A 27513-nucleotide genomic window follows, 5' to 3' on the forward strand; every position below is an offset into this window, starting at 1 on the left:
GCAACCATCACCATCACTTCTTATCTAATTCCAGAATGTTCCACCACCCCAAAAAGAAGCCCATTCCCATCAGCAGTCACTCCCCATCCCTCTCTGGACCCCAAAAATCATGAACCCACTTCCTGTCTCTGTGGACTTGCCTGTTCTGGACATTTTACACAAATGAAATCACTGTGGCTTTTCGTGTCTGTCTTTTCTTTTTCTTTTTTTTTTTTTTATAAATTTTATTGATTTTTTACAGAGAGGAAGGGAGAGGGATAGAGAGTTAGAAACACCGATGAGAGAGGAACATCGATCAGCTGCCTCCTGCACACTCCCCACTGGGAATGTGCCTGCAACCAAGGTACATGCCCTTGACCGGAATCGAACCCAGGACCCCTGAGTCCACAGGCTGACGCTCTATCCAGTGAGCCAAACCAGTCAGGGCATGTCTGTCTTTTCTCACTTTATTAAAAAATAAATCTACACTAATAAAAGACAAATATGCTAATTGGCTGTAACTTCGCTACACCCAAGCCATGTCCACCAGCCAATCAGAGCAACTATATGCAAATTAACCCAACCAAGATTGCGGCTGGCAGCCACGGAGCTGGAGCAAGCAGGAGGCTTCGTTGCCCCGGCAATAGAGGAAGCCAAGCTTCCCACCTGCTCTGGCCGGCAGTAGCCTCCCCAAAAGGCAACAAAGTTTCAATTATAGAAGCTAAATAAACCCCAGATACCTGCTTCCAGCCAGCCTCCACTGGGAGCTTGGGTGGCTGGGGGCTGTGGCCAGCCTGCAAACAGCCATCAGCCCCTAACCCAGACTGGCCAGGGACCCCAGCAGGACCCTCCACCCTGAAGAGGGTGTGGCCAGCCTGAAAATGGCCCTCAGCCCCTCACCCAGGCTGGCCAGGCACCCCAGTGTGGACGCCTACCCTGAAGGGGCTGTGGCCAGCCTGCAAACAGCCATCAGCCCCTCACCAGGCTGGCCAAGCACCCCAGCAGGACCCCCATCCTGATCCGGGACAACCTTCAGGGCAAACCAGCTGGCCCCCACCCATGCACCAGGCCTCTATCCTATATAATAAAAGGATAATATGCAAATTGACCCTAACAGCAGAGCGACTGGGAATCACTGGTCTCTATGACACACACTGACCACCAGGAGGAAGACGCTCAATGCAGGAGCTGCCCCCTGGTGGTCAGTGTGCTCCCACAGAGGGAGCTCTGCTCAGTCACAAGCCAGGCTGATGGCTGCCAGTACAGCAGTGGTGGTGGGCGCCCCTCCCGCCTCCTCAGCAGCGCTAAGGATGTCCGACTGCAGGTAGGCCTGCTCCACACTGGCAAGTGGACATCCCCCAAGAGCTCCTGGGCTGCCAGAGGGATGTCTGACTGCCAGCTTAGGCGCAATCCCTGGGGAGCGGGCCTAAGCCAGCAGGTGGTCATTCCCCGAGGGGTCCCAGACTGCAAGAGGGCACAGGCCGGGCTGATGGACCCTCCTGAGTGCATGAATTTTTGTGCACCGGGCCTCTAGTAAATAAAATATTTTTTAAAGTTTTAGGTTTAGCCCTGGTCAGTGTGGCTCAGTTGGTTGGAGGGTTGTCTCATAGACCAAAAGGTGGGGGGTTCACCCTAGCCAGTTTGCTCAGTGGTTAGACATCAGCCCGCAGACTGAAGGGTCGAGGATTTGAGTCCCAGTCAAGGGCATGTACCTTGGTTGCAGGCTTGATCCCTGGCCCTAGTCAGGGCATGTGTGGGAGGCAACCAATCGATGTGTCTCTCTGCCATCAATGTTTCTCTCTCTCTCTGTCTCTCCCCCTCTGTTCCACTCTCTCTAAAAAATCAATGGGGTGAGGATTAACAACAACAAAGGGTGGGGGTCCAACTCCCAGTCGGAGCATGTAGGGGAGGCAACCAATAGCTGTTTCTCTCTCATCTCTCTTCCTTCCTCTAAAATCAATAATAATAAAAAGAACATGACACGTATCTTTTCTTCTTCTTTTTTGAATCATAGAAAACATTTATTGAGAAGGCCAGCCAACTAAGAAGAGAGGGCGCTTACAAGCATTCTACCGGGGGACAGGGTTATACAGGGGAAGGGGCTGGGGAGAGGCTGGGAATGGAATGCAGCTATGCACAGCCCTGGAGATCCCCAGATGTCAGCTATTGTCCTTAATCATCAGGTAATGAGATGATGTTGATGAGATGATGTTTTGACTCCTGGTGGCTCGGTCTGACCATGCTTATTGGTTCTGCTTGCTGGGTTCACAGCTGAGTCACCTCCTCAATTGCTTCCCACAGACCTTGGGAAGGAAACTTACGAAAAACTTAACCCCCTATTCACATAAGTACTAGTGTACGTGTTCTAAGATTTAAAATAATCTGATCATTTTTCAGATTACTGCAGGTGCTCTGTCTATCAGATTATAAGTCCCCCTATCATTTGCACCAGCCCTGCTTTCCAATGGGTTGACCAAGGTTGCAATATTTTGAACAGTTCCTGTGCTTGGCTGAATTCATTTAGAAACTATATACCCTGCTTACTGAGCGACATTCAAGCTCGTCACGGCTTCTGCCTGGGCTCAGCATGAGACAGCAGGTTTCCCACAGAACCCATAGTAATCCCAGCAGAAGGGCTGGCGTTTCCGGAAACACTGGGAACAGCTCTAAGTTCCCCATAACCCACTCTTACCTCCCAGAACTCTGTATGGGATTTACTCAACACAACAAGTGCAGTGTTTAAAAGGAAGGTTCTAGAGGAAGCAGGTGTTGACCCCCTTTGCCCCAGCCCCATTTCCCCCAGCCTATTCTACGTTAAATGCAGCAGAGAGGCAGCAAAGGAGAAGGGGAAAGGCGGGGCGGGAGGTGGGAGAGCAGAAGTCCCAAAGCAAATCAAGGAAAGTGTGTCTGCCATCACCAGCAAGCTTCCTTCTGTGTGTCAATGCTGCCACCTTCGGGTGTAAATTATAAATTCATTAGAAAATAGGGCCAGTCACGGTCATTCATTAGATGAAGCACAAGGATGAGGTCCTGTGAGTTTACATATATATCCCCCAATATTCCTGGGATCTATTCCAACCAGAATCAAATATATCTACTTTTCAAGCTCCTACCTTTTAAGATATACCACTGATCTTTTAAAAGATACCACTGAGTGCCTGGGCAATTGGAGAAACTCCTTCAATGTTCTCCCTACATCCACATGGGCACCCCACCTTCCAACCCATCCCCCCACGCAGCAGCCAGAGTCGCCTGTGGTTCATGACAACATGGACAAACCTTGAAGGTCTTGTGCGAAGCGAAATAAATCAAAGACGAAGACATCACTTATTTGTGGAATAGACACAGACTCACAAATACAGAGAACAGCTTGGGGGTATTTGCAGCAAAGGACCGGACCAGGACTGCCTAGCCTCACTGGACTAATTCCCTGGCCTTCTCCCCCGCCCCCGCCCAGGGCTCAGGCCTCAGCCAGCTGGTTCAGCAGGAAGAGGGCCCCATAGAGGGCAGACAGGGGCTCCTTGGCTTTCGGGTCCCAGGTTGACCTGGGGCTGTTTGGCTCCATCTCCAGGCCACACTCATCCAGCAGCTCATAGGTAATGACCAAGCCCTCCTCCTGGAGTTGGGCGAGGAGCTCAGGCTGGAGGGTAAAGGGAATGTTCTGGAAGCGGTAGAAGTTGCGCTCCAGGATGCTCCTCACCAGGTCCCTCTGCGGAAGGAGGATCCTCCTCTCCATGGACTGAGCCAGCAGATCATGTTGGATGTCACTCAGCACCATTAAGGCTTCAAGCAGGTAAAGGAGGAGGCACTTTGAGCCAACCTCTGGATAGCAGGAGTCCTTTCGCAGTTCAGTCAGGATGGCGCCACCAGGGCCATCCAAATGACCGAAGGGCTCCTGTTCAAGCTCGTCCATGAGGTCCTGAAGAGCCTCACGGTCCCTAAGCATAGCCAGGAGGCTGGAGAACACAACGTTCTGCATGTCCTTGGAGAGCTTGGCCGCTTCTACCTTCTGGGAAACCTCCTTTTGTAGCAGCTAGAAATGCATTACCGGTATCATGTGACATACTGAAACGCCTTGCTCTTCATCATCTGCCATGTACCTGAAGCCTGCTGGAAAGGTTTTCCGATCACCATCGTCTGCGGTGTAAAGAATGTCCCAGCCTCTGCTGCGGAAAACCAGCTGCTTCCTCCTATAGGCCAGCACCGAGCCCTTCGGCACAGTCAGCTGCTTCTCTCTCTTTTCGGTAGCCTCTGCCTCTGCTTTATTTACCCTTGACCCAAATATCCAGAGGGTTGGAGAATTTCCCTGAGATCTTCTTGCTGCTTAAATCCTGCAGCACAGGGCAGTTGAGCAGCTCCACGGTGTCGGTCACAACATACAGATTCACCCCTGCTTCCCGGCACTGCTTCAGGAAGGCCGGCTCCGAGTCTGGCAGTTTCCTCTTCTGAAGCTCTGTCCAGGTTTCATGTGGGGTGCTGACAATCCGGTACTGGAGGGAGGACTCTTGGCACACAGCCATCTCCCCTGAGATGCCCACTTCTGCCCCAGCACTCACGGTCCCAGCCGCCTGCTGCTTCCTGACCACAGTGTAAGTGAAGACGGGAGACTCTTCCCCAGCAGCGTCTGGGACCAAAGAACCTGGTTCCAGGATGTGCATGAGGGAGACATCAAGTGGCTCCTCAGGTCGTTGCCAAAACAGAGAGCGAGCCTTCTTCCTCCGTATTAGAGAAAACCGCTGTATCTTGGTGGCGCTCACCAAGCATCTGACAGGTCGGAGCTGTCGGTCTCCGAGCTCTTTGACCAATTTCTTGGTAATTTTCTCAAACATGGAGGGCATGTTGTTGCTTGTCCTGCACGGTTGTCTATCAGGATGTGGTTTCAGTCTTTAAAACCCCAGCTCTGCACCTGGTCGGGGCGGCTCTCTGGACTCCCAGTTGTATACTGTCTTGTCGTATAAAGGCTCCAATGGGTAGGGCTCCTTCCAATCTCCAGACTGCCTGAGGTCAGACAAAATCCAGAGAACAGAGAAGTGCGACTCCGCTGGTCGTGTTTTCTTCCTACCAGCAGGTCCCCGACTCAAGTTCCAGGGCAATATCCTGTAAAAAGCAGCAGATGAGGCCCTCGCCTCGTCCAGACCAGGTCTGGGGCTGAGCTCTGGATCACGGTCTTACCTCTCAAGTCCTTCTCAGCTGAGTCACGACATGTATTTTGAACAAGGGCTAAAAAAAGCATTAGGTTTCCAGAAAACTGTGCCATTAGTGCAAATAGTTCCCATAGCCCCCCCTGCTCCTCCTATTATTAGCATCAAACATCAGCATTGCCACTGTCTTGTCAAGGGAAGTGTGGAGCAGCTTCCCATCACAGATGTGATTTTGACGGTTCTGTGCAGGGACTTGTGAGGCCAGTGCCTGGGGGCAGCTGGGGAGCCCAAGCTGGCATCTCCATTTACCCAGGTGGAGCCTGGGCCCAGGAGACAGGGCAGCCCGTCACCAGCCTGGGAAAGGCTCCCAGCGGCTCCAGTTCCGGGATTTTCCTGCTGCTCCCGGAAGAGAGGTGGAAGGGAGGGATCTACCGAGAAGAAACCACCAAAATACAATCCACAGCAGAGGCTCAGAGAACAGGCTGTGCCTGGCTGCAGGACTTGGCAGGCGACAGAGGGCAGGGAGCGGTCATTGGCACGGCCTGGTGGGGCTGGGCAGGGCTCTGTGCCACCTAAGAGGGTGGTGGCGTGGCATGTAGCAGCCACCCCTCCCTGCCCACACACCTATGCCAGGCTGGGAAAGGGACACGGGAGGGGACTGGGAGAACTGAGATGGGACCAATGGGGACTGGTGGGGGCCAGGAGACCAGGCTGGGCTGTCGCCCTGCAAGGGCTGGTGGTGGCCTGGCTCAGGAGAGGGTAGCTGTGGGGTCTGAGAGGAAGGGTCTAGGACAGCTGTGGGCAAACTATCCGGCCCGTTTGAAATGAATAAAACTAAAAAAAAAAAAAAAAGACCGTACCCTTTTATGTAATGATGTTTACTTTGAATTTATATTAGTTCACACAAACACTCCATCCATGCTTTTGTTCCGGCCCTCCAGTCCAGTTTAAGAACCCATTGTGGCCCTCGAGTCAAAAAGTTTGCCCACCCCTGGGCTAGGAGGTAGCTGAGCAAATAAATGCAAGGGGCAGGGCACAGGCTCAAGAGTGTCCAGGTTTCCCACTGAAGGGCCAAGTAGAAGGTGTGCCACCTGCTGATCTCAGGTTCTCCCCAGGAGGGGCGACCTACTGCACTTCCTGTCGCAGGGATCCCTAGTGCCCGTACCTTGCCAGGCGTGCCTTCTCTCCAGACAGCCAGAGCGCCCCCTTCTCACCCCGCGTCCAGGCTGTCCCCAGATGCTGGCCAGTCACCTCCTCACCATGCCTGGTGTTTGCCATTGTGTGGTCTACTGGGCACTGTCCCCACCAGGCTTGTCATCTCTCATCTGACTGGCTTCGAGGGTGACAATGGTTTATTGGGTCCTTCTGACCCCATCCACACTCCACATGGGATCAGGTCTCTGCCCTGCTCACATCCCTTCCGTGTGTCCACCCCGGAGAAATGAACACATCCACATGTGAAATGTTTTCCATCTGTTTCCACAAAGGGAAACCTGTGCACATGTCCACAGCAGCACGGTTCACTGTGGCCAAACCTGGCAGCACGGACAGATGAATACACACACGTGCTCCACCCGGACACTGGAGCATCACTCAGCCACGACCAGCATTAAAGCGCAGGCACGAAGGTGCATGAGCCTCGAACACGATGCCCAGTGAGCCTGTCACAGAGGGCTCCCGGGGCCAACACGGATGGGTCACTCAAGGACAGCCTCTCCCCACCCTCACAGATCCCCCGACAAGCCAACCCCACACGCCCTGCCCGAATTCCTAGGTCACAGCACCATTGTCACTGAATGGCTTAAGGCCACTAGGTCTGGGGCAGCTTGTTGTGCAGCAACAGAAAACCAGACTGAGTTTTTAAGAGTTTTATTAAATCCTTATAAAACAGAATACAAAATTCCGGCATTGACAGTTGGTGTCAAGGAAAACTTTTGAGCTGTATCAGTTTACCTGGTACAGTGGAGTTAAAGTGCTTGGATGTCTTTCCCCCACTTTTAAAGAAAATTGTCTTTTTTTCTATATTAACATGGAAACACTGCCATTCCCCCTTCCCTCAGCACTAGAGCAGCCTCGCAGCCTGGGACACCCTGGGACCCAGGCCCTCATTCACAGTGACGGTTCTGGCCAGCCTCCTGGTTGCACCGGAGATGTGATGGGGGAAGAGTAAGTAGCTGTCCCACCTTTGAGAAGGAAATGCTGCTCACAGTCAGCTTTCCAGGCTGAACTGACCACACCGCCTGCAGCCAGTGAGGCCCAGTTCTGTTACAGAAAGGCAGAACCCCCAGTCGTGACACATGGAAATCACTAATGGGCAAGAAATGATGGAGGTGGGGGTGGCCGCCCACCCTGGGGTCTTTGGAAAGGCCGGTCCACAGATTCAGGTGGCCAGGCAGGCATCAGCCCCCAGACTGCAACCACTGTCCAAGACTTGGGGGCAGGCAGTGTCTGAGCCCCCAACCCCAAGGCCCCCTGACATTCAAGTATTCTTCAAGAACAGGAAAGGGAAGTCAACTGATGTTCTTAAAATACTAATGAAACAGGATGAAAACTAGATGCCAGAGGGCTCTCCAGCTGGCCTGCCTGAAAGAGCCAGCCAGAGCCCAGGCCGAGCTGCCCTGAAGAGGGCTGGGGGGCCGCCCACTGGCAGAAACACGTGTGCATGAAGGAAGAGGAAGCTTGTATTGCATAGTGTTTCCCACCTAAGGACAAAGAGGGGAGTCAGAGTCTCCTTGAGCCCAGCAAGTCACTAGACATCTGACATGGACTCTGGGGTGGGGAGGTGGGGAGGTCAGGGAGGTTCCTGGGTGCCTGAGGGAGGCCATTCCCCTAAAGGTGGGCAGAGCAGGAATGCTGCCTTTGGGGTGGGGGATTCATCGGGAACCTGGATCAGCCCTGGCTCTACGGAGGGGAGGAGACAGGGCTGGCAGAGCTTCCATGTCAACTCAAGGGTCGACAGGGGGGAGGACGTGGCCATGGTCAGACTGAGCCCTGAGAAGGGGCACTGGGGTGCCCGGGGTGGGGGATCTACAGGTCCCCCATGTTGGCTGACGAGTGCCAGTCCAGCCCCTCCCATTCCTCCAGTGCCCCTTCCCCCCGCCCCAGGTAGACAGAGTCCCCAGTGGAGAGAGTGGGGAGTAGTGGTAATGGTGCAGCCTCTCCCCGTCAGCGGCAGCTTAAGGTTCTCAGTTAGGGGTGGGGTGGGGTCCATGTGGGTGGCTGTTCACTCCACCTGCCCACACCCAGGACTCCCCTAGCCACCAGGGTGCCTTTCGGGTGAAAGGAGGTGCAGGGTTAGTCTGGCCTTGAGAACACTAAGGGCAGGGAAGGGGGAGGGGCGCAGGTGTGTTCCCGGGTCCCCCAGCTCTGGAAGACAGCAAATGTCCTCCTCTCCTGAGTCACATTGGGCAGGGACCATGGGCACAAGGCCTTTCACAGTACAGCTGAGCCTGTACGGCCAGGGTGGCAGGGTGGGGGCATGCGCAGCACATGTGCCCTCTGCTCTTCTCCAGGGTGCCTGTTTACTTTTAACACCATTCAAAGGGAAAAAATGGGGGTGGGGGACAGAAAAAAAAGGAAAACCCAACAGCAAAAACTTTATATAAAAAGATACCCCCCAGCTGAGCTGAGCTGAGCACAGCACCTCAGAACCCAAGGGGGGGTGGGAGTGAGGGGTGTTGCACAGCCTGCTGGTCACTGGCTGGCAATAGCTTAAAAAAAATCTTGAGATCTGATGGGGGAGGGGGTGACCTATGTACAGCAGAAGGGAGGGGTCATGCATGGTCCCCCACCAGGACCACAGGGGCTGCAGAGAGGCTGGCTCGCTGCCGCCGCTGGGCCAGCTGGGACTGGGATGGCGGGGACAGATGCAGGTAGCGTGAGGTAGCTCGGATGACCACGGGCTGGCCCTGCCCCACCTCCTCCAACGCATCCTCCTCGCGCTGGGCCAGCTGCCGGTTCATGGCGATGGCCTCAGCTGCGAAGGATGTGAGGTCTTTGGCACAGCTGTTCCTGGGGACAAGACGGGACAGTCACCAAGGAAGGAGAGGTGGCTGCCAGGTATACCCTCTGCTTCCCTTAGGGCCCCGGGTCTGTGCAGTGCCCTGGAGGAGGGGCTATGGCCCCAAGCTCCCCCGCCCCCTGGCCTGGGACCTAATCCACCAGCCCTACAAGGTCACCCAGTTCTTGAATGGCTTCCCCTACAACTTAAAGAGAACTTATTTTGCATTTTTAAAACACCTTAACTTTTAACCTCCCCTCTCCAACCCGAGACCCCATGCAGGCCTCACCTCTGCAGAACCATGGGCGTGGGCAGGGTGTTCTCTGGGGCGCACTGCAAGGAGACCAGAGAAGTGGGTCTAGAGAACACAGCCAGGCTCATCCATCCTGCCCAGGGCCAACCCTCCCAGATCCCCCATGGCTCTGACACCAGTAAGGGTTAAGGGGAACACCTGCCTGGAAGCTGGGGCAAACAGGATGTTGCAGCCCAGGTGCCTGTGGTGGGGGTGCCAGTGGCTCCCCAGGCCTACCTGCTCACTAACCACCCCACCTAATCATTCCCAGCCCATCCCCTTTCCCTTCTCAGATCCATGGGTCTCCTCATATTCACAGCAGGAGTTCAGAGGCCCCTCTACTGGCTACCTTGAGCAAGCAGTCCTTTCTCCCCACAGGGCCCTCTACCCTGGTGGCCCCAGCTTGGATGACCACTGGCAACGACAAACACAGGCTCTTCTGGGATCGGAGGGGATGGAGCCCTGTCGGAGGCTGGCCACCCACCCGTCTGCCCTGTGGCTGAGTGGAGCTTGCTGCTCTGTGCCAGGCAGGAAGAGATCCCACTGCCTCTAGGACACAGGCCAGGGATTTGCCAAGCTCCTGCCAGCAGTTGGGGAAGATTTCATAACTGTGCCTGGGCGCCCAGAAGATAAGTGACTGACCCCTAGACCCACATCACAACAAGGAGTCCCGACACTGGGCCCCAAGGCTTCTCCGACACTTGTTCCGAGTCACAGCCCGGCCCATTGGAGACTGAACAGAGGCGAGGACCCCATGTCCGGCTGCCCCGTGGGGCTGGCACTCACCCCCTGCACCCAGGGGTGCTGCAGGACCTGGGCAGCGCTTAGCCTCTGCTTGGCGTCCCGAACCAGCAGCTTCGAGATGAGGTCTTTGGCAGCGAAGGAGATGTGGGCCCAGTCCTTCTCCGGAAACTCATACTTGCCCTCTTGTATGCTCTCGAACAGCATGTTCTGGGGAACACATGCAGGAGGGTCGGCTGCAGCCAAAAGGGCCGAGGCCCAGGTCCTGATCTCTGATGGGCAAGCCTGGACCCCAAGGGAGCTGGGACACTGCTGTGACAGGCTCTCTCAGGGCCCCAGGCCTGACCTGTGGCCCAAGAACCAGGTGCAAGGACCTCAGACTACCACCCAAACAGGGATGGAACTTGGGCCCTGAGATCAGCTGGCAGGATGGGGAACCCTAAGGGGCCAAGGAAGGAGAGGAAAAAAGGTCTGGGGGGCCTAGCCAGTTTGGCTCGGTGGATAGAGCATTGGCCTGCAGACTGAAGAGTCCCAGGTTCGATTCTGGTCAAGGGCACACGGGTTGCAGGCTCAATCCCCAGTAGGGGGCGTGCAGGAGGCAGCCAATCAATGTTTCTCTCTCATCATTGATGTTTTTATCTTTCTCCCTCTTCCTTCCTCTCTGAAATCAATAAAAATCTATTTTTTTTAAAAAGAGAAAGGTCAGGAGAGCCGACCTCCTAAGGACTCCAGAGTAAACATGAATCCTGAGCCTCAAATATTGCATAGAAAACATCTCATCAAACCATAGGCCTCACCCCACCACAGCTCACTGACCAAACTGCTCTATGCTGAAAGACAGGAGACCTACACCTCGAGAAACCCAGGAGGGTCAGGCAGGCCAGCACTCCTCTGTGGATGCAGTCAATATTCAGGACCCGGCCCTAAGGATTGCACAGGGCAGGGGGTGCGCACCTGGCAGGCCGGGCAAGCCTCACCGCGGTCCCAGCCGCAGTCGCTGCCGCAGTGGCCCACAAAGGGTGGGTAGCCACTGAGCAGGATGTAGAGGATGACGCCCAGGCTCCAGAGGTCGCAGCGCTTGTCATAGATGCTGGCCTCCTCGCTGAAGGCCTCCACCACCTCAGGGGCCATATACTCTGCAGAGCCGCACTGCGGGGAAGAGGGGGAGCGGTGATGACTAGATGCCATGGGGGAGGGGGACGCCACTGGCAGGGACTTTCCAGTGTAATGTGAGGCAAGGGACCGCCCAGTCACCTGAGCCTGAGCCGCAGTGACTGACAGCTCTGTTCGGCCAATTACAGGCTGACGGCGGATGCCAGCCCGCCCCCACCTGACCACAGCCCCGCCCCAACCCCCGCCCTGCCCAATCAACAGGTGCTGGAAGCTCGCCCCTCCCTGCCTGACCGTGGTCCCGCCCCGTCACAGCCGAAGGGCCAATCAGCGGCTGTTGCTAAGCGAAATCCCGAGTTTCAAGGCCCCAGCACGAAGACCACAAGCTGCCCCACATCTCTCCTGGAGGTCCCAAACCACTTCTTTGGACAGAATGTAATCCTGTCCCCGCGCCCCGCCCCTCCCAGCTCGCCCCTGACCCCGTGGGTCCTCACTGGGGTTAGCAGCTCCGGGGTGGAGATGGGGGAGCAGTCCCCATTGAGTTTGATGCCACTGCCCAGGTCAAAGTCGCAGATCTTAACGGGGGAGACCTGGGAGGGGATTAGGAAGCAGCAGTGAAATGAGGTGAGGTGGCTGGAGGTCCTGTCCAGCCTGCACAGGGCCCATCCCGCAGGGAAGGCCAACCCCCAGGGTCCCTCACCTGGTTGGGGTGCTCACAGAGGATGTTTTCCAACTTTAGGTCCCTGTGGGCGATGCCTGTGGGTAGAAACATCCGGGAGTCAGTGGTGGGATGGGTGTATCTTTAGGGAGTCCTGGGCAGCTGTACTGGGGGCAAGGCTGGACATCCATGGGACCTAAGCATCTTTGGCAGGATGGCAAAAAGTAGGTGGTACCCTGAGCAGCCACCCCCATCAGCCACCTTTGTTGTGCAGGAAATCCAGGGCGCTGGCCACGTCCTGCACCACCACGCTGGCCTCCAACTCATTGAAGTGTCGTCGCTTGTGAATGTGGCTTAGGATGGAGCCTGGGGCCAGGTCATAGTGGAAGGAAAAAAAACATGTAAGAATAACCCCTGTGTCCCCAGGCCACTGCCCAGCACCCACTCCCACCTGGTAGGGAAGCCTCCACTCTGGCCTCCTCGGACCCAAAATCTTTGACCCGAGCTGCTGTGTGGACAGGAAGCTCAGAGCCCACAAGCCTCCTCTGATGTACAGGACCCTCTGACAGGTCTTCTGAGGTGGCTCTGAGCCCATAGCCCATTAGGAACTAGCTGGATGTGTCTCCCAGGCCCCACACACCTCCCCGCATCTTCTCAAACACCAGGTAGAATCGGTCTTCCTCCTCGAAGAATTCAATCAGCTCTAGAACATTCCTAGGATGGGGGAGGGGAGCAGGACAGGAGTGAGACGTCCTAAGGCCCTTGTACATGCCCAGTTCAGGGTCTACACCCCCCCCCCCCAACACACCCCTCCACCTGCCCACAGGAAGGCTGGGACTGGGCCCACAGGCTGCTTCCATCTTGCCCACCGCAGACTGCCAGTCTAACACTGGGTCCATTCACAACGGCCTGGGACACAGTGGGAACTCCCTAAATCAGGATGGGGAACATACAGCCCTCGGGCTGTTTAAAGCCTATGAAATCATTTGGTCTGGCCCTGCCAAGGCTTTAGGGATGAATTAATTAAATGTTTCACCAAATATAGCAGGCTTTTAAAAATATGGTTTATTGATTTTAGAAAGTGAGGAAAGGAGAGGGATAGACAGAAACACCGATTGGCTGCTTCCTGCATGCCCCTACCTACTGGGAATGGAGCCCGAAAACTGGGCGTGGGCCCTTGATAGGGAATCGAACCGATGACCTCTTGGTTCGCAGTTCAATGCCCAGCCACTGAGCCACACCAGCCAGGCAGCAGATTAATTTTTAAGTTGATAAATTTGTATGGCCCATGAATGATGTTATAATTAGCCAAATGGCCCTTCACAGATAAAAGGTTCCCCACCCCTGCCTTAAATGCTCACTGGGGGTAAAGAGACATTCAGGCCCATTCATCCATTAAAAGATGGCTCGGGGCTGAGGGTGGGTCACATTACCTGTGTCCCTGGCACTGATACAGCATCTCCACCTCCCGGAAAACCCTACTCCGAATGTGGCCCGGCTGCTTCTCGATGATCTGAAACGTGTGGGGGTGGGGAGACACAGCAGCTGGGTCAGCCAGACTTTCCCCAGCCCACGGGGCCTCCACCAGAAACTTTCCCTGCACTACACCTGAAACTGTTAAAGCTTTAGACCGCTAGAATCTAGAAAGGTGGCTGAGTTCTCCTATGGGGACCCAGAATCTGCCAGTCAGAACTGCAGCATCAGCACAAGTAGTGGGCAACGTATTTCCCAAGCGGCACCACGAGAGGAGTGAGTGGGACAGCAAAGGCAGGGAGAAGGAGCCAGCCCTATCCACTCCTGATGGAAAAAAGCCTCAGAGATATATTTGAAGCCTCGGGTCCAGCAAAATACCCCTTCACAATGTCAGGTTCCCTTGGACTAAGTAGCCTCCCCTTCATGACCAGGAGACTGGTGGCCACCATGCTGACTAGCAGGGGACTAGCGGGACCTTAGGCACCTGGCTGCCAGCCATGCCATATCCACTTGTTTCTGCACCAAGTCCTGCCTCGCCAGTTCCAACCCAGACTGGGTAGATGTCTGTGACCCCATGAGCCTGGGTGTTTCAGGCCAGCCAGACTGGCCCCCCACCCACCCACCAGCAGACACAGCTTCCCAGACCCCAGAGCCACAGGAAGCCAACACACACCAAAGTCCCCAAATCCTTTCTGGCACACAGGAGCTCTAAGAATTAGAGAGTTCTGGGCCCATCCCCAAATGCCCCCCAGCAACGTTGCTCAGAGAGAGGTGGAGTTAGCAGGTGCCTCGGGCTCCCTTTGCTGGGTGAGTGGACAGGCGGGTCACCACCTAAGCCCGGGGCTCCCTGTGCACCACAGTGGCCTGGAGGAAGGGAATATAGTATGTTCCGCAGGCCAGGCTCCTGCAGCAGGCAGGCACACAAGTCCACTGACCTCCAAGTCCTGGGCCTATGCATGCCCACCTGTCTAGTGACAAACACACCCGTCCCGAAGAGGGACAGAAAAAACAGATTCCAGGGCCTCTAGAGACAAAGCCACCAGCCACATCCTTCTACAATAACTGAAACTCATCCTGTCCCTTGGGAATCTGGCTAGGACCCCACTTCATAGAGAATACTGCTGTCCCTCAGGGGAGGGAGATGGCCTTCTGGGAGGTCAGACACAGTGTGACTCAGAGCCTCAATTTCCCTACTTGTCAAACAGTGACAGTAAGCCAGGCTGCCCAGCAGGTCCTTAGGAGAAGGCTACTCAGAGACACACCAGGTATTCAGAAGGTGCTCCATTCTTAGTGTCCAATTCTCCCGCACCATCACCCCCACTCCACCTGGGAGCTTCCAGGGGGCAGGGACCACAGCTGCCTTTGTCCCTGGACTTCCACCAGGGCTGAAGCATTTGGTCAGCTGGACTGCCAGGGAGTACCTGACCTCCCTGCCTGGGCAGCCAGCCTCCTGTGAGCCCACCTAGCTTAGATGCAGTGTCATGAGAGGAGCCTGGAAGGTTTCTTGGAATGCAGGGTTCAACAGTCTAGCCAGACAACAGAGGTCACAGGGCCACAGTTTCCAGGCTGGACCCTGGGTCAGAGGCCACATGGACATGAAGGAGGCTCTGCCCTGGTCTACCTAAATGCTAAGACCCTGGGCCCTAAGTATGGCGTTGCTTTTTAATCCTAGTAACCAACATGGGTAAAGCACTAGTTATGCCTGGGGACCAGCCTGAAGTAACCCAGCAGGTGAACATTAGCTTTGACCAAAGCCCTCTCAACCCCCATCCCACTCTCAATGGTCACTCTGGCACCAGGTCCGCAGCCACCGGCATTAGGGGCCAAACTTCATGGTCACGATCCACCTCTGCCTGGCCTTGGGGGCTCAGCCCAGGCTGACCTGGATTCTAGGGGTCATTTTTAGACACTGGCTTTCCCCAGTTATGAGTCCAGGAGCTTGAATGCCAGATCTCAGGCATTGCTGGGAAGAGGTAAGGGGACAGGTGAGGGTGTTGTGCTTACCTTGACTGCATACTCCTGGTTGGTGATGAGATTGATGCAAGTCTGCACACGGGCATGGGCGCCCTCCCCAAGCACATCCTCCTGTAGCTGGTAGACATCTGGAGAGCAGAGATGGCAGTGAAAGCTGTCCTGGGCAACCTAGTCACTTCCCCCTATCCCCAGCCCTGCCCACCCCACTCACCTTCGAACCTGCCTGAGAAGCTGTCAGTTGCCCGACACCGCTTCTTCTTCTTGCCTCTCTTCTTGGCGTCTGGGATGTCAATGGGCTGGCTTGTGGGCATATCTGCATCAGGAGACCCGGGCATGAGGCCCACTTAGCCTCTGTGGCTCTCAGGCCCCACCTGGCCCTCACCCACAGTCCCCTCCCTTCCAGGCCCCTCACCAGGGCGGGCTGGGCACTCCAGGCTGAAGTCAGTCTCCCCGGGGTGGGCCTGTTCTAGGGAGAAGGCCAGCTCGAAAGGATTCTGCCCCTGTAGTAGAGAAGAGAGAGCTCTCAGGTTGTAATGCTGCCAGAACGGCCCCTTTACAGAGTGACCCAGCCTTGTGTACATATGCCAAGGGGGAGAAAGCCTGGCTTCGCCTGACCATGAAGAAATAGCCCTTCTACCCCCACCCAGGGCCCGTGGGGCCACCAAGGTTAGGGTGTAGCTGTGCAGGGAGGAAGGGGTGCAAGTTACTGTGGCACGTTGGTTTGTTCACCTGCAGAATGGGGACAGCAGTCTGGAGATCAAAGGCAAAGAGCAGTCAGTGGGGGGTGAGTCACGAGCTCTAGGCGGGGCTCCCAGCTAGTTGCCCTGCCTGCTTTCCCACGGCCTTGTGGGCTCAGCCCTTCCTGTGTCAAGGGGTGCCATCACCCTCCCTGCTTTATGCTGCTCTTTCTCCTGTCTCACCAATCCCCCAGAGGCTTACAGGAAAGCTATCCATGGGATCCAGCATGAACACTGGGCTGTTCTCTGCCTGGGCCACAGCCTGCACTGTCCTGTTCACCCCCAGGGACCCCCAGGAGTGAGCACCACAAGCCTAGTACCCAGTGAAGAAACCAGCCCTGTTAAAGTGGGGCCTGCTCAATGTCACTGGATGGCCCCCAAAACTGGGGAGAGGGTACTATATCATGCCCAAAGACAGGCATGCCAGGGATTGGAGAAATCGCCTACGGGGCAAACAGAAGGCTGTTAGGATAAATGCCATTTCTGCAGAGCAAAAGATTTTGTATGAAGGCTGACAGTCCCTCCAATAAAGGCTGAGAGACACTGAGACCTGGCCAGGTTCCTTTAGAAGTTAGTTCTAATTAGCTCCCAACATCCTGATGGACCAGGCAGCCAGGGCCCTGGTGGGCATAGAGGGGGCCTGTATACATAATTGTGGTGCTATGGCCGATGCTGGGTGACCTGGGCCAAGTCATTGCCCTTCTCTGGGCCTTGTGACAGCTGGGGTTGGGGTTGTGACAGGAGAATTATCCAACAGAAAAGGAACTCCAGGAGAATCCCAGGAAGACCTGGAGGGGCCCACTCTGCCAGGCCAGATTCCTACAGACAGGAGGCCCGGAAGCCAGGCCAGCTGCACAGGGTGCAGGCAGAGGTCAGAAGGAGCAGCTGAAAAACAGGCGGGCCCTCCTAGCCTCCCTATCCACCCTGCAGAGAGTTGCTAGGAGGTGCAGGGGAGGAAGGAGGAAGGGAGCACTGAAGCCGGCCTGCTGATGCTCATCCACCAGTCCCCGTCCTTGCCCATTGAGGAGTTTGGCTCCCATGAGGACTGCAATCAATGCTCTGATAAGTCTCCGTCCTTCCACCTGGAAGGAGTGGCTTCAGGATGGCCACAGAAGGGGGTGATTAGGATGGAGAGTGGATGTCAGGAAGCTGCCCCCAACAATCAAGTAAAGGCTCTAGGACCCAAAGGGGCCAAACTTGGGTCTCCTCAGCAATCCCATACATCTCTCCCAGACCCCAATTCAGAAGAGCTGGACCCTGGAGGGCCACTTTAGAGCCAAGATTCCCTGTCCCATGTCCCCACTCCCTCCCTTGGGACTCCCACAGTCCCCCCTCAGCACAGGGCATGCACAGCTCCTGGGTGGCCTGCAAAGACCAGCCTTCAGGCCTAGGCAGTGTAGGCGGGCCAGGCCCAGGGCTGGCTGCGGGCCTTTAGTCAGCAGGCCTTGGCAGGAGGCAGCTGGAACCATCCAGAAAGTTTGAGTATGCTTTGACCGCAGAGCTGGCCCTGCCCACTGACCCTGTCTGAGCTCAGACACAGTCCCAAGAGTTAACAGACCACCGCCAGTGACATCTTGGGTCTACCACCCTTCCACCCAGCCCTGGCCACTTGGGGTACATGCCTAGGCTGTCGCTATCCAGGAGTGGAAGCTAGGGTGCCAGGAGTGTGCACCGGGTGGGGCGCTGGCAGGTGAATGCTGGCTGGACAGGCTTGGGAATTCTAACCCAAACACACCAGGCTGGCTCCTCCCACACTGGTGTCTGACTTGCCTGTACACACACACACACACACACACACACACACACACACACACACAGGTCCTGCCTCCTCTGCAGGGCAACAGGTTCCTGCCCAAGGAGGCCCAGGAAAGCCATTACATAACTCAGCAGGCGGGTGGGGTGGCTGCTGACATCACTGCCTCCCCTGGGCCAGGCCGCATGGGGCCTGGCCCTGCACCTGCCAAACCCCCCTTGACTTGCCCATCTGAGACTAGAACTCGGAAGCCTTGGGGCCCCCTTAGAGACTTCCCATTCCGACAGGAAACAGGACTTGGGCCTGGGAGGTGCATGTCTGGGGGTCATCCGATCCACACACACCCCTACTCTGCAGGCCACTTGGGAGGGGTGTTTGTCGGGGGAGGAACCTGCAACCCTGCCTGGCCTTTCTGGAGGAAGGACTCACAGACCTCAAGGTGCTGGGGACAGGACTGTAGCCGGTTGACGCCCCACCCAGCACTAGACACCTGGCTGAGGTTTGCAGGGGACACACAACCAAGGGCCCCACGGACAAGGGCCCCTCGACCCACCTAGGGTTCCTGGAGGGAAGACCTGAGACCTCGGGGCCCATCAGCCTGGACTGTGGGCGCACGCACGGCTGGGCTGGGCTGGGGCAGCCCCAAGGCCAAGACCAACGCGGGGACCGGCACCAGGCTTGGGGGATCCTGAGGGCGAGCTCCGCGCCCCTCCCACCGGCCACTCAGGTAGTCCAGCCCGCGGCGCCCACCAAACCAACGCGGCCCTCACCTTGAACGAACGATGGAAGCCCTGAAGTTCGGCTGTTTTCTTCTGCACCATCTTCTGTCCGGGCCCCGCCAGCGGGGGAGGGGACGCAGGGCCCGGGGGGCGGCCCGGGGGCGGGGGGCGGCCGGGGAGAGGACCCTGCAGGCGGGGGCAGACAAAGAAGGGCGTGAGTGGCCGCGGTCGGCGCACCGGGAGTACAGGCCCAGGCGGCGAGGTTCCGCGGGGCCCGATCCCCGCGCCCGAGTCGGGGCCCGGCCAGGCCGGGGTCGCTGGGCCGCACTCACTGGGGTCGGGCTTGGGGCGGGGGCGCTGTTCCTTCGCCTCCGCCGACTGAGACGCGCAGCCCGGATCCCGCGGCGCGGACCGCGCGGGGAGTCGTCCCGCCGCCGCCACGACCACCACTACCGCAGAGCCCTCCTCCAGGGCCACCGCTGCCGCCGAGTGGAGTCTCGCGCACAGCGCCGCCTCCGCCTTTATGGTCCAAGCCAGGCCCCGCCCCCAACGTAGGGCCCGCCCCTCCGTCCCCGCCCACACGCGCGCGGCGGGGGCGGGGGCGGGGTTGGAAGGGCGCTCCGGACCGGAGTGCGGCTGCGCACTCTGGCCGTGGGGCGTGTCTCTGCGGCCGCGTAGTGCGGCGAGTGGGGCTCCGGACGCGTTAGCTGGAGAGGCTTCCGGAGGCTCCGGGACCCGTGCGAGGCCTCGAGACGGAGCCAGCCCGGCCCTGGCCCCTGGCAGCGCCCCGAGTGTGCCGGTCCTCCCGCTGTTGGCAGGGACCCCGGGGGGGGGGGGGGCTGGGTGCGAAGGTCTGTGCGGGATCCTTGCCCAGGCCTGCAAAGGAGCGGTTTCTTCTGGACTGATGCGGTGGGGAGCCAGCGCAGGAGGTAAAGCGGTTCCGTTTCGGCCGGAGCACCCGACCCCGGTTGAGATATAGTCAGCTCTGGCCAGCTGCCTGTGCCCCCAGCACGGTTGAGCAAAGTTCTCAGACCCTGTGCCCTCCAGGCTCCCGTTTGTTCTTTCAGAAGCTTATGGCCACCCACCCCAAACTCTGCCAACCAGGCCCAGCTGACCTAAAGCTGGACTGTCCCTTCCCTGCCAGCCGCTTCTGTTTATATGCTTTCCCCAAAAAAACCACAGCTCAGGCTACAGGAGCTGTGAGGCCTCACTTCTGCCAGCCCCCTGGTCCTTTAGAAGAACCTCCCCAGCCAGCCCCTCCATGTGTGCGTGCGTGCGTGTGTGTGTGTGTGTGTGTGTGTGTAGACACATACATTGGCTCCAGGTGCCTGGGGTGGGGCTGCCAGACCTGCCTGCCCAGGAGAAGCCACGGATCCCTCCTCATCCTCCCCACCTCTCCTCTCACTTGGCTGACCCCTACCACCCTTCCTCCTGTATTGATGTAATCACCTGCAGGTCTTCATACACCTCTGGATGGTAAGGTGGGTACAGATGGGCCACTGCCCCTTCCCAGAAGGTCAGCTCCACGAGAGCACAGTTCTGTCCGCTGCCCGGCACAGGGCCTGGCACACAGGAAGGAAGTACTCACTGAATATTGCTGCAAAGAAGGAATGTGTTTGAGCATTTGTAAATGTGTTCATGTGCACGTGTGTGTGTGTGTGTGTGCGTGTGTGTGCTTGCATATGGGGATTGTATACGTGTAATAGCTTCCTGAGGCTGCTGTAACAAAGTACCATACACAGGGTGACTTAAAAAAACATAAATTTGGCCGAAACCGGTTTGGCTCAGTGGATAGAGCGTCGGCCTGTGGACTGAGAGGTCCCGGGTTCGATTCCGGTGAAGGGCATGTACCTGGGTTGCGGGCACATCCCCAGTGGGGGATGTGCAGGAGGCAGCTGATCGATGTTTCTAACTCTCTCTATCTCTCTCCCTTCCTCTCTGTGAAAAATCAATAAAATATATTTAAAAAAAAAACACAAAACATAAATTTGCCCTAACGGGTTTGGCTCAGTGGATGGAGCGTCGGCCTGCGAACTGAAGGGTCCCGGGTTCGATTCCGGTCAAGGGCATGTACCTTGGTTGCGGGCACATCCCCAGTAAGGAGTGTGCAGGAGACAGCTGATCGATAGTTCTCTCTCATAGATATTTCTAACTCTATCCCTCTCCCTCTCCCTTCCTCTCTATAAAAAATCAATAAAATATATTTAAAAACAAAAACATAAATTTGCTCTGGCTGGTGTGGCTCAGTTGGTTGGGGTTGTCCCATGTACTGAAAGGTTGCTGGTTTGATCCTCAGTCAGGGCACATGATGGTTTCAAATTCGATCCCTGGTAGGCAGCCTGTAGGAGGCAGCTGATTGATGTGCTGTCACATTGATGTTTCTCTCTATCTAAAAATCAATAAACTATTCTTTAAACACACATACACACACACACACATAAATGTCTACTCTCACATTCTGGAGACCAGAAATCTGAAATCAAAGTGTTGGCAGGCCACACCCTTGCCATAAGGTTCTATGGGAGGATCCTTCCAGCTTCTTCCAGCTCCCGGTGGTGCCAACCATCCTTGGTGTCCCTTGGCTTGTAGACACAGGAGGCTGAGCACTGGGACTGGCAGGCATCTATGGGCGCCTTGGCTGTGCTGGCCTAGGTGAGGCAGCCAGCCCCAGCCCCAGCCCAGCCTGCGCTAGGGACAAGGGGGCTGCTGGTGGGAATCAGGGAAGGAGAAGGACCTCTGTGCCCTGCGTGCCAGCTCTCAGGCCTCAGCTCTGTCCTGCTGCAGGCCAGTCACCAGCCCCAGACAGCCAATACCTGCCATCTTCCTGGAGATGGTCCCCTTTACAGGCCCAGCTTCCAGAGGTGCTGGGCGCCCAGGGGCTGGGGAAGGAGAAGGGCTGGAAGGTTCCCAGGGGCACAGCTGGGCCTTCCCACTCTGCTTTTTCTGGGGCCCCCAGGGATATCCCCTGCCTCAGGGAGGGAGATGGCACCTGCCCCTGTGTGGAAGGAACCTGCTAGGCAGGTGAGGCAGGAAGCCTGGCCCCACTTCTCAAGCCTTCTCAGTTTTCAGGCAGAAGGTTTTCTTTATCCAGGCTGGGGCAGGTCCAGCCAGGGCTAGTGGGCAGGACAGGCAGGGCCCAGGACAAGGATACTCTCCACCAGAGGATACCAGAGAAAATGGCCAGCCTGAGAGGGGGGCTCAGGGTTGCCCTGATGGGCCAGAGGCCAGCCCGAGGTTCCCAGAGCAGAGAGAAGGTCCTGGAAAGTGATGACTAAAAAGAAGAGAAACTAGTAGTAAATGCTCTTCCTGCCCAAGTCATGAGGGGCTTGACAAGCCTTGGGCCGGAGGTGCAGGGAGCTGGCTCTCTAGGGAGTACCCTGTCTGCCTCCAGCCAGCTCCTGAGAAGTCCCTCACTTCTGCGCGGGAGGGGGGTGTCCACTTTGATCTGGTCAGGTGGCTGGAGCCCTGGCGTCCTGGGGGCTCAGTCGCTTGGAATTCACCTCCTGGGAAGTGTCCAGGGAACCCCAGGGCACCTCAGAACCTCCACAACCAGCCCATAAAAATACAACATGCCAGTTAAATTTGAATTTCAGATAAACAATAACTTTTCAGTGTAAGCCCCATGCATAAATAATAATTATTATTATTAATCCTCATCTGAGGATATTTTTTACCATTGATTTTTAGAGACAGTGGAAGGGAGGGAGGAGGGGGAGAATGAGAGCCATGGATTGGTTGCCTCTTGCATGAGCCCTGACCAGGGCCAGGGATTGAACCTGCAACTGAGGTATGTGCCCTTAACCAGGAATCGAACTGCAAACCTTCAGTCTATGGCTGACACTCTACTTGGCCAGGGCCCAGGCAATTATTCATTGTTTATCTGAAATTCAAATTTAACCGGTGTCCTGTATGTTTTCTGGCAACCCTACCAAGGGGTGACAGCAAACATCTTGGTCCTCTCGTCTAGTTAATCCTCACCTGAGGATATTTTTCCATTGATGTTTAGAGAGTGGGAGAGACAGAAACATCGATATGAGAGAGAGACAACGATTGGTTCCTCTCCCATGTGCCCGAGTGGGGCCAGGGAATCCAGCCTGCAACCGAAGTACTTGCCCTCGACCAGAATTAAACCTGGGACTCTTTAGTCCTCGGGCTGACGCTCTATCCACTGAGCCAAACCAGCGAGCGCTGTCTCCCAACATTAAAAAAAAAAAAAAAAAAAGGCACCAGTTTGATGTGTGTGCAAGTGCGAGCAGGCTGGGGTGTGTATGTGTGTCTGTGCATGTTCAAAGAGGCACAGCCTGGGTCTGTGTAGGACAAACCCTGTGCATCAGTGGGAGTGGAATGAAGGTGTGGGGGCCATGCACCTACTGGGTATATGCACATGTGAAAGCAGGGGGTGCCCACCCATGGATCTGGGTGCTGTGGGGCTGATACCATTGCAGTTTCCTCACAAGCCTGTGCCTTTGAGGGGAGGGTCACTCTCTTCTCTGCTCAGAGCCTGGCACCTGAGGCTCAGGTGTTACAGGGCTGGCCCTCAAGCACTGAGCTGCTGTGGGAGAAGCCCAGATCCCAACCCAAATTCTAAGCTAGAATCAGGGTATTAGAATCAGGGTCAGCACTAGAGGGTGTGGTGGCTGTGGGTATGGGGGGGCAGGAGTCAGTCCTGGGCTGGCATCCAGCCTGGCCTGCACTCCTTCTGCATGTTCCCACCTGTCTGGACCCCCCAGTGACAGAAACCACAAGCCCCAGGAGGTCCGCATATAAATGAGGGTCATAGGCTGGGGCCTCTGGCAGTGGGCCAGGAGGCAGGAACATCTGATGCAAGTGGCTGTAAGTGTCCCTTCCTGCTGGCTGACTCATGGCTCACTCCATGCCAGTGGCTCAGCAAGTCCTGGGGACGGAGCCAGGGCCCCAGTCCTCCTTGAGGGCGTAGGGGGTAGGGCAGAGAGAAAGGAAAGTAGGGGTGGGTGTGGCCAGGAGCTACCAACTGTGGGTGTCTCTGCAGCCTTGGGGCCCATCCCACTGTGATAGGGGATAGTACTGCCCAAGTCCTGCCTCCTAGGGGTCAGTCTGCTCAGGGACTAAGGCCACCACTCTGCCCAGTGACTGAGGATGGGGCACTTGGCTTATCATCGCTTCTCTACCACATCCAAGGCAACACCCAGGTGACTCTTGGGGGAGCCAGGCTTCCTGTTCTCAGCTCCCAAATGGTGACCTGGGGCATCATGTACAAGTGCCCTAGTTTTTTGTTTTTTTAAATTGAGTTTAAAGAGGAAGGGGCAGGGAGGAAGGGAAGGAGGGGAGGAGGGAGGGAGAGGGAGACAGAGAGAGAGGGGGGAAAACATTGATTTGTTGTTCCACTTATTTATGCATTCATTGGTTGCTTCTCGTGTGTGCCCTGATGGGCGACCCAACCTGCAACCTTGGCGTACCAGACAGGGCTCTAACCAACTGAGCAGCCCAGCCAGGGCGAAGTGCCCTAGTTCCGAAGAGAGCAGGGGGCTTTCACGGCATACTATGGATCCTGGGAGGGGCACAGTCAGAGGAGGATAGAGAGAAGGGGCAGGGTATGGCTGGATGGATGTTGGGGGCCAGAGAGGAAGAGGGAGGTAGATGTGGGGGAAGCCCTGTGCCTGACCAGGCCACACCACTAAGCTGGCCTGCTCCCAGATCATCTTGTCTGGAATCCAAGGTCCTTTCCCTGCTGGCTGACTCCAGGTGTAGTTTAGGGGCCACCTCCTTGCGGGAGCTCCCTGCACGGCCTGGAGTAGCATTGAGCTTCACCTGTGCTAATGACACTCCTCCTAGGGCCAGGCGGAGGGCAGAGCTAGCTCCAAGCTTCAGAAAGCTCAGTCACACCCTGGGGTCAGCAGGATAACAGCCCCCAGAGACATCGCCTTTTCAGTCCCTGTACCTGCGGATGTGCCACTTCCTGAGACAGAGGGACTTTGCAGGTGGGATTAGTCAACAACTCTGAGATGTGGTTGATCCTGGATTCCCTGGGAGCCCAGTGTCATCTCGAGGTCTTCGTAAGAGGGAGGGAGGCGGGAGGGTTAGAGTCAGAGAGATGGAAGAAGTGGCATTGCTGGCTGTGAAATCAGAGGAAGGGATCATGGGTAGAGATGCTGCGGTGCCACTAGAAGCTGGAAAAGTCCAGAAAAGGCTCTCCCTGGAACCTTGGGAAGGACTAGCCCCAACCACACCTGGGTTTAGCCCCAGGAGGTCCATTTTGGATTTCTGGCCCCCAGAATTGTCACAGAATAAACGTCTAAGAAAGTCCCTAAATCCATGGTACTTTGTTACAGCCACCCTAGGAGGCTCATATGGGCACTAACCTGGGCACATCCCAGAGTTCTCGTTTTTGCAGATGAGCAAAAACGAGGTGGCTCCAGCCAGGCCTGGGGAAGGCAAACCTGGCTTCTCAGCCAGGTGCCTTGATGGGCTAGGAGAGAGGGGCGACTTGTCCAGGGGACAGGAGAACCCTGGAAGCCTGGACTGCTGAGCCTCAATTTCCGCCACGGAGGCCTCTTGTGGCCTGAGGTGGCGGGTTCCTCTTGACCACAGGCCGGTGCAGGAACCAGGCTCCAGGAATGTCCTCTCCCAGGGTTGAATTTGCTTGTGCTGCTAAAAGCTCGAGCCGATCTGCTGCCAGGCGTGTGACCCGGCGCCTCTGAACCCTCCCCGCCTTCTGCAGCCCGACGCCCGCGGCGCCCAGCCCGTCCCTGGAACCCCAGCCAGGCATGCCATTCCCGAGGTGCCTCCTCTTCATCCGCGATGCGGGGCCTCTTGTCCGGCCACTCTGAGATAACAGGCGGCGAGGAGCGCCAGCGTGGGGCGCCGTGGACTCCGGCGTCCGGGCCAGCCCTAGGGACCCCAGGCGGCCAAGCCTGTGCCCAGACTCCGGCCCAGAGCCAACTCTGCCTCGCCGCTGGAGCGGTTGCCGGGGCAACGCGTTTGCGTCAAAGAAAGTGGCGCAGTGCCCGGGCTTTCAGGGAGTAGGAGGCGGAGTCTTGGCGCTGGGCCAATAGAATTTCAGGGACCTAGCAAAGTGGCGTGGCCTTGGCTTGCGCTTCAGCCAATGGGATTGTTATTGTCTAGGCAGCGAGAATAGAGCCGCACCCCTTTTAAAGGGACCGCACACATCTTTTTGTGGTCTGTCTGCCTCCTAGTTCAGGGTGGAAGGCACAGCCTGCAGTATGGAGACCGGTTCGCAGACCGGTTCCGGCTCTTCCTGAGCCGCAGTTTTCGCCAGATGCCCATAGCAAGGGCATGGAGGCAACGCATTCAGAGCCTGTGGCTTCCCTGAAGGGTGCCCCTGCATTTATGTGGCGCTACAGTATGCAACTGGACCCTATGTAGCACCTGCCCACTCTCCCTGGGGGTCACCCCGTCCTGAGGTTGTAGTGCCCTGAGATTGCAATGCCAGCACGTACCACAGGAGACCACACAGCAGGTGGGGGGCCGGATTTGTTCCCCAGGCCTGGGATCCTACGCCTACCCCTCTTCTCCTTACAGGGACCCTTACCCACCTGAAGGGGCAGAGAGGTTGGCTCCACCGGGCCTCAGGTCTCAATGCCTGGCACTATCCCCACAGGTGGTGGTAATGAGGATCTGGACCCTGTGGATTCTGGGGGGCAGCGACCATAACTATAAGTCCCCCCATTGTGGACACACCCTCCTCTCCACTCTCCTGCCCCCTCCGTGTCTCAATCCTGGACTGCCTCCCTGGGGAGGCCTTTGGGGTATGGAGATTGCCTGAGGCCAGGACCCTTGCCAAGGCTAGCCTCAAGGAATAGGGCTGGCATCTGGAGGGGAGGCAGGGCCCAGAGATTTGGGGAGAAGGGGGGCAATTAGCCTGGTAGGGTTCCTGGTCCATAGCAGGTTTCGAGATGTGGACCCAGCTTCCCCCTGGTGGCCCTACTTCCTGCCCCCTCATCAACCCCCACCCCAGCACCTTTGGACGCCACTATCTTGGGGTGTCCTGCTTGGATCCTGTTCCCTTGTTCCTCATGTCCATGATGTAAGACATTAGCTTTAGGGAAACTGGGTTGGGGGGATTTGGGAACTCTTAGTATAATTTTGCAACTTTTCTGTAAGTTTAAAACTAGTTCAATATAAAGTAAAATGAAAGAGAGAGCACACACTTAATGTTAAGTAATTTCTAAACATTGCTGTGTGTCCCCACTCCCGCTGACCCCTAAAATATGACCATCACAGCCCTGCATGCAGTGGACATGCCTCCCAGGCGGCACGGCCTCCAGCTCGTCTACAAGCAGTCTTCCTGCTTCCCCCCAGGTGTGCTGAGAAGAGCTGGCTTTGGTCGAGGAGGGCTGTGGGCTGTCAGCGGTCTCCATGCTCCCCCTGGGCCCAGGGCCAGCGGGAAGCTTTCCCATGGATCCAGGATTCTTTGGGGTTTGTGGAGATACTACTGGGGTGGGCTGTGAAGATGGGGGGAGGGCCCACCTGCCAAGGATGTGGCACCTCTAGAAGCTGGAAAAAGCAAGAAAAAGATTCTCCCCTGGAACTTCCAGAAAGAACCAGCCTGGCCACACCTGGACTGTAGCCTTTTGAGGACATCTGGCCTCCAGATGTGAGGTGATAAAAGTCCGTGGTTTTAAGCCACTAAGTTTTGGTGATTTGCCGCAGCAGCCCTAGGAAATCACCGTGCTGTCTCTCCAGGCTGATCCTAAGGGATGATGGTGCGTAGGTCTTCTGTTGCTGCTATGACATATATAGGCATGGCTCCTGGCAGCTTTTGGGGACTGGACTGATGGATGAGGATGCTCATTTGACAGAAGGTGAAATGGTCCACCCTCGCTGGGCCTTTCCTAAAGCACTCCTAGTGGAATGCTTGTTCTTTCTTGGCCTGGCTGGGTGCTCAGAACGCATGATGGCCTCCAGAGTTGAACCAGAGGAACAGGCAGAAAGATGCG

General features: G+C 56.5%; 1 protein-coding gene and 1 pseudogene across 5 annotated transcripts; both read right to left on the reverse strand.

Moving 5' to 3' along the window:
* Window positions 1-1967: 1967 nt before the first annotated feature.
* On the reverse strand, window positions 1968-6822 carry LOC118657728 (annotated as a pseudogene).
* Window positions 6823-6973: 151 nt separating this feature from the next.
* On the reverse strand, window positions 6974-19052 carry MKNK2 (MAPK interacting serine/threonine kinase 2). 5 transcript variants are annotated; one of them, XM_036312173.1, is made up of 15 exons: window positions 18910-19052; window positions 18629-18763; window positions 16098-16118; window positions 15781-15868; window positions 15580-15681; window positions 15399-15496; window positions 13355-13434; window positions 12562-12635; window positions 12183-12287; window positions 11964-12019; window positions 11758-11853; window positions 11108-11302; window positions 10199-10363; window positions 9410-9453; window positions 6974-9131 (listed from the first exon to the last, which is right to left on the reverse strand). In XM_036312173.1, the coding sequence occupies exons 2-15, from the start codon at window positions 18677-18679 to the stop codon at window positions 8894-8896; spliced, it is 1413 nt and encodes a 470-aa protein (XP_036168066.1). In that variant the 5' UTR covers window positions 18680-18763; window positions 18910-19052; the 3' UTR covers window positions 6974-8893. The 5 variants fall into 5 exon arrangements, with proteins under 5 accessions (XP_036168066.1, XP_036168067.1, XP_036168068.1 ...); XM_036312174.1 differs by lacking the exon at window positions 16098-16118; XM_036312175.1 differs by lacking the exon at window positions 11758-11853.
* Window positions 19053-27513: the final 8461 nt, after the last annotated feature.

This window comes from Myotis myotis, unplaced genomic scaffold, assembly GCF_014108235.1.
Source record: "Myotis myotis isolate mMyoMyo1 unplaced genomic scaffold, mMyoMyo1.p scaffold_m19_p_6, whole genome shotgun sequence".
Lineage (NCBI taxonomy): Eukaryota > Metazoa > Chordata > Mammalia > Chiroptera > Vespertilionidae > Myotis > Myotis myotis.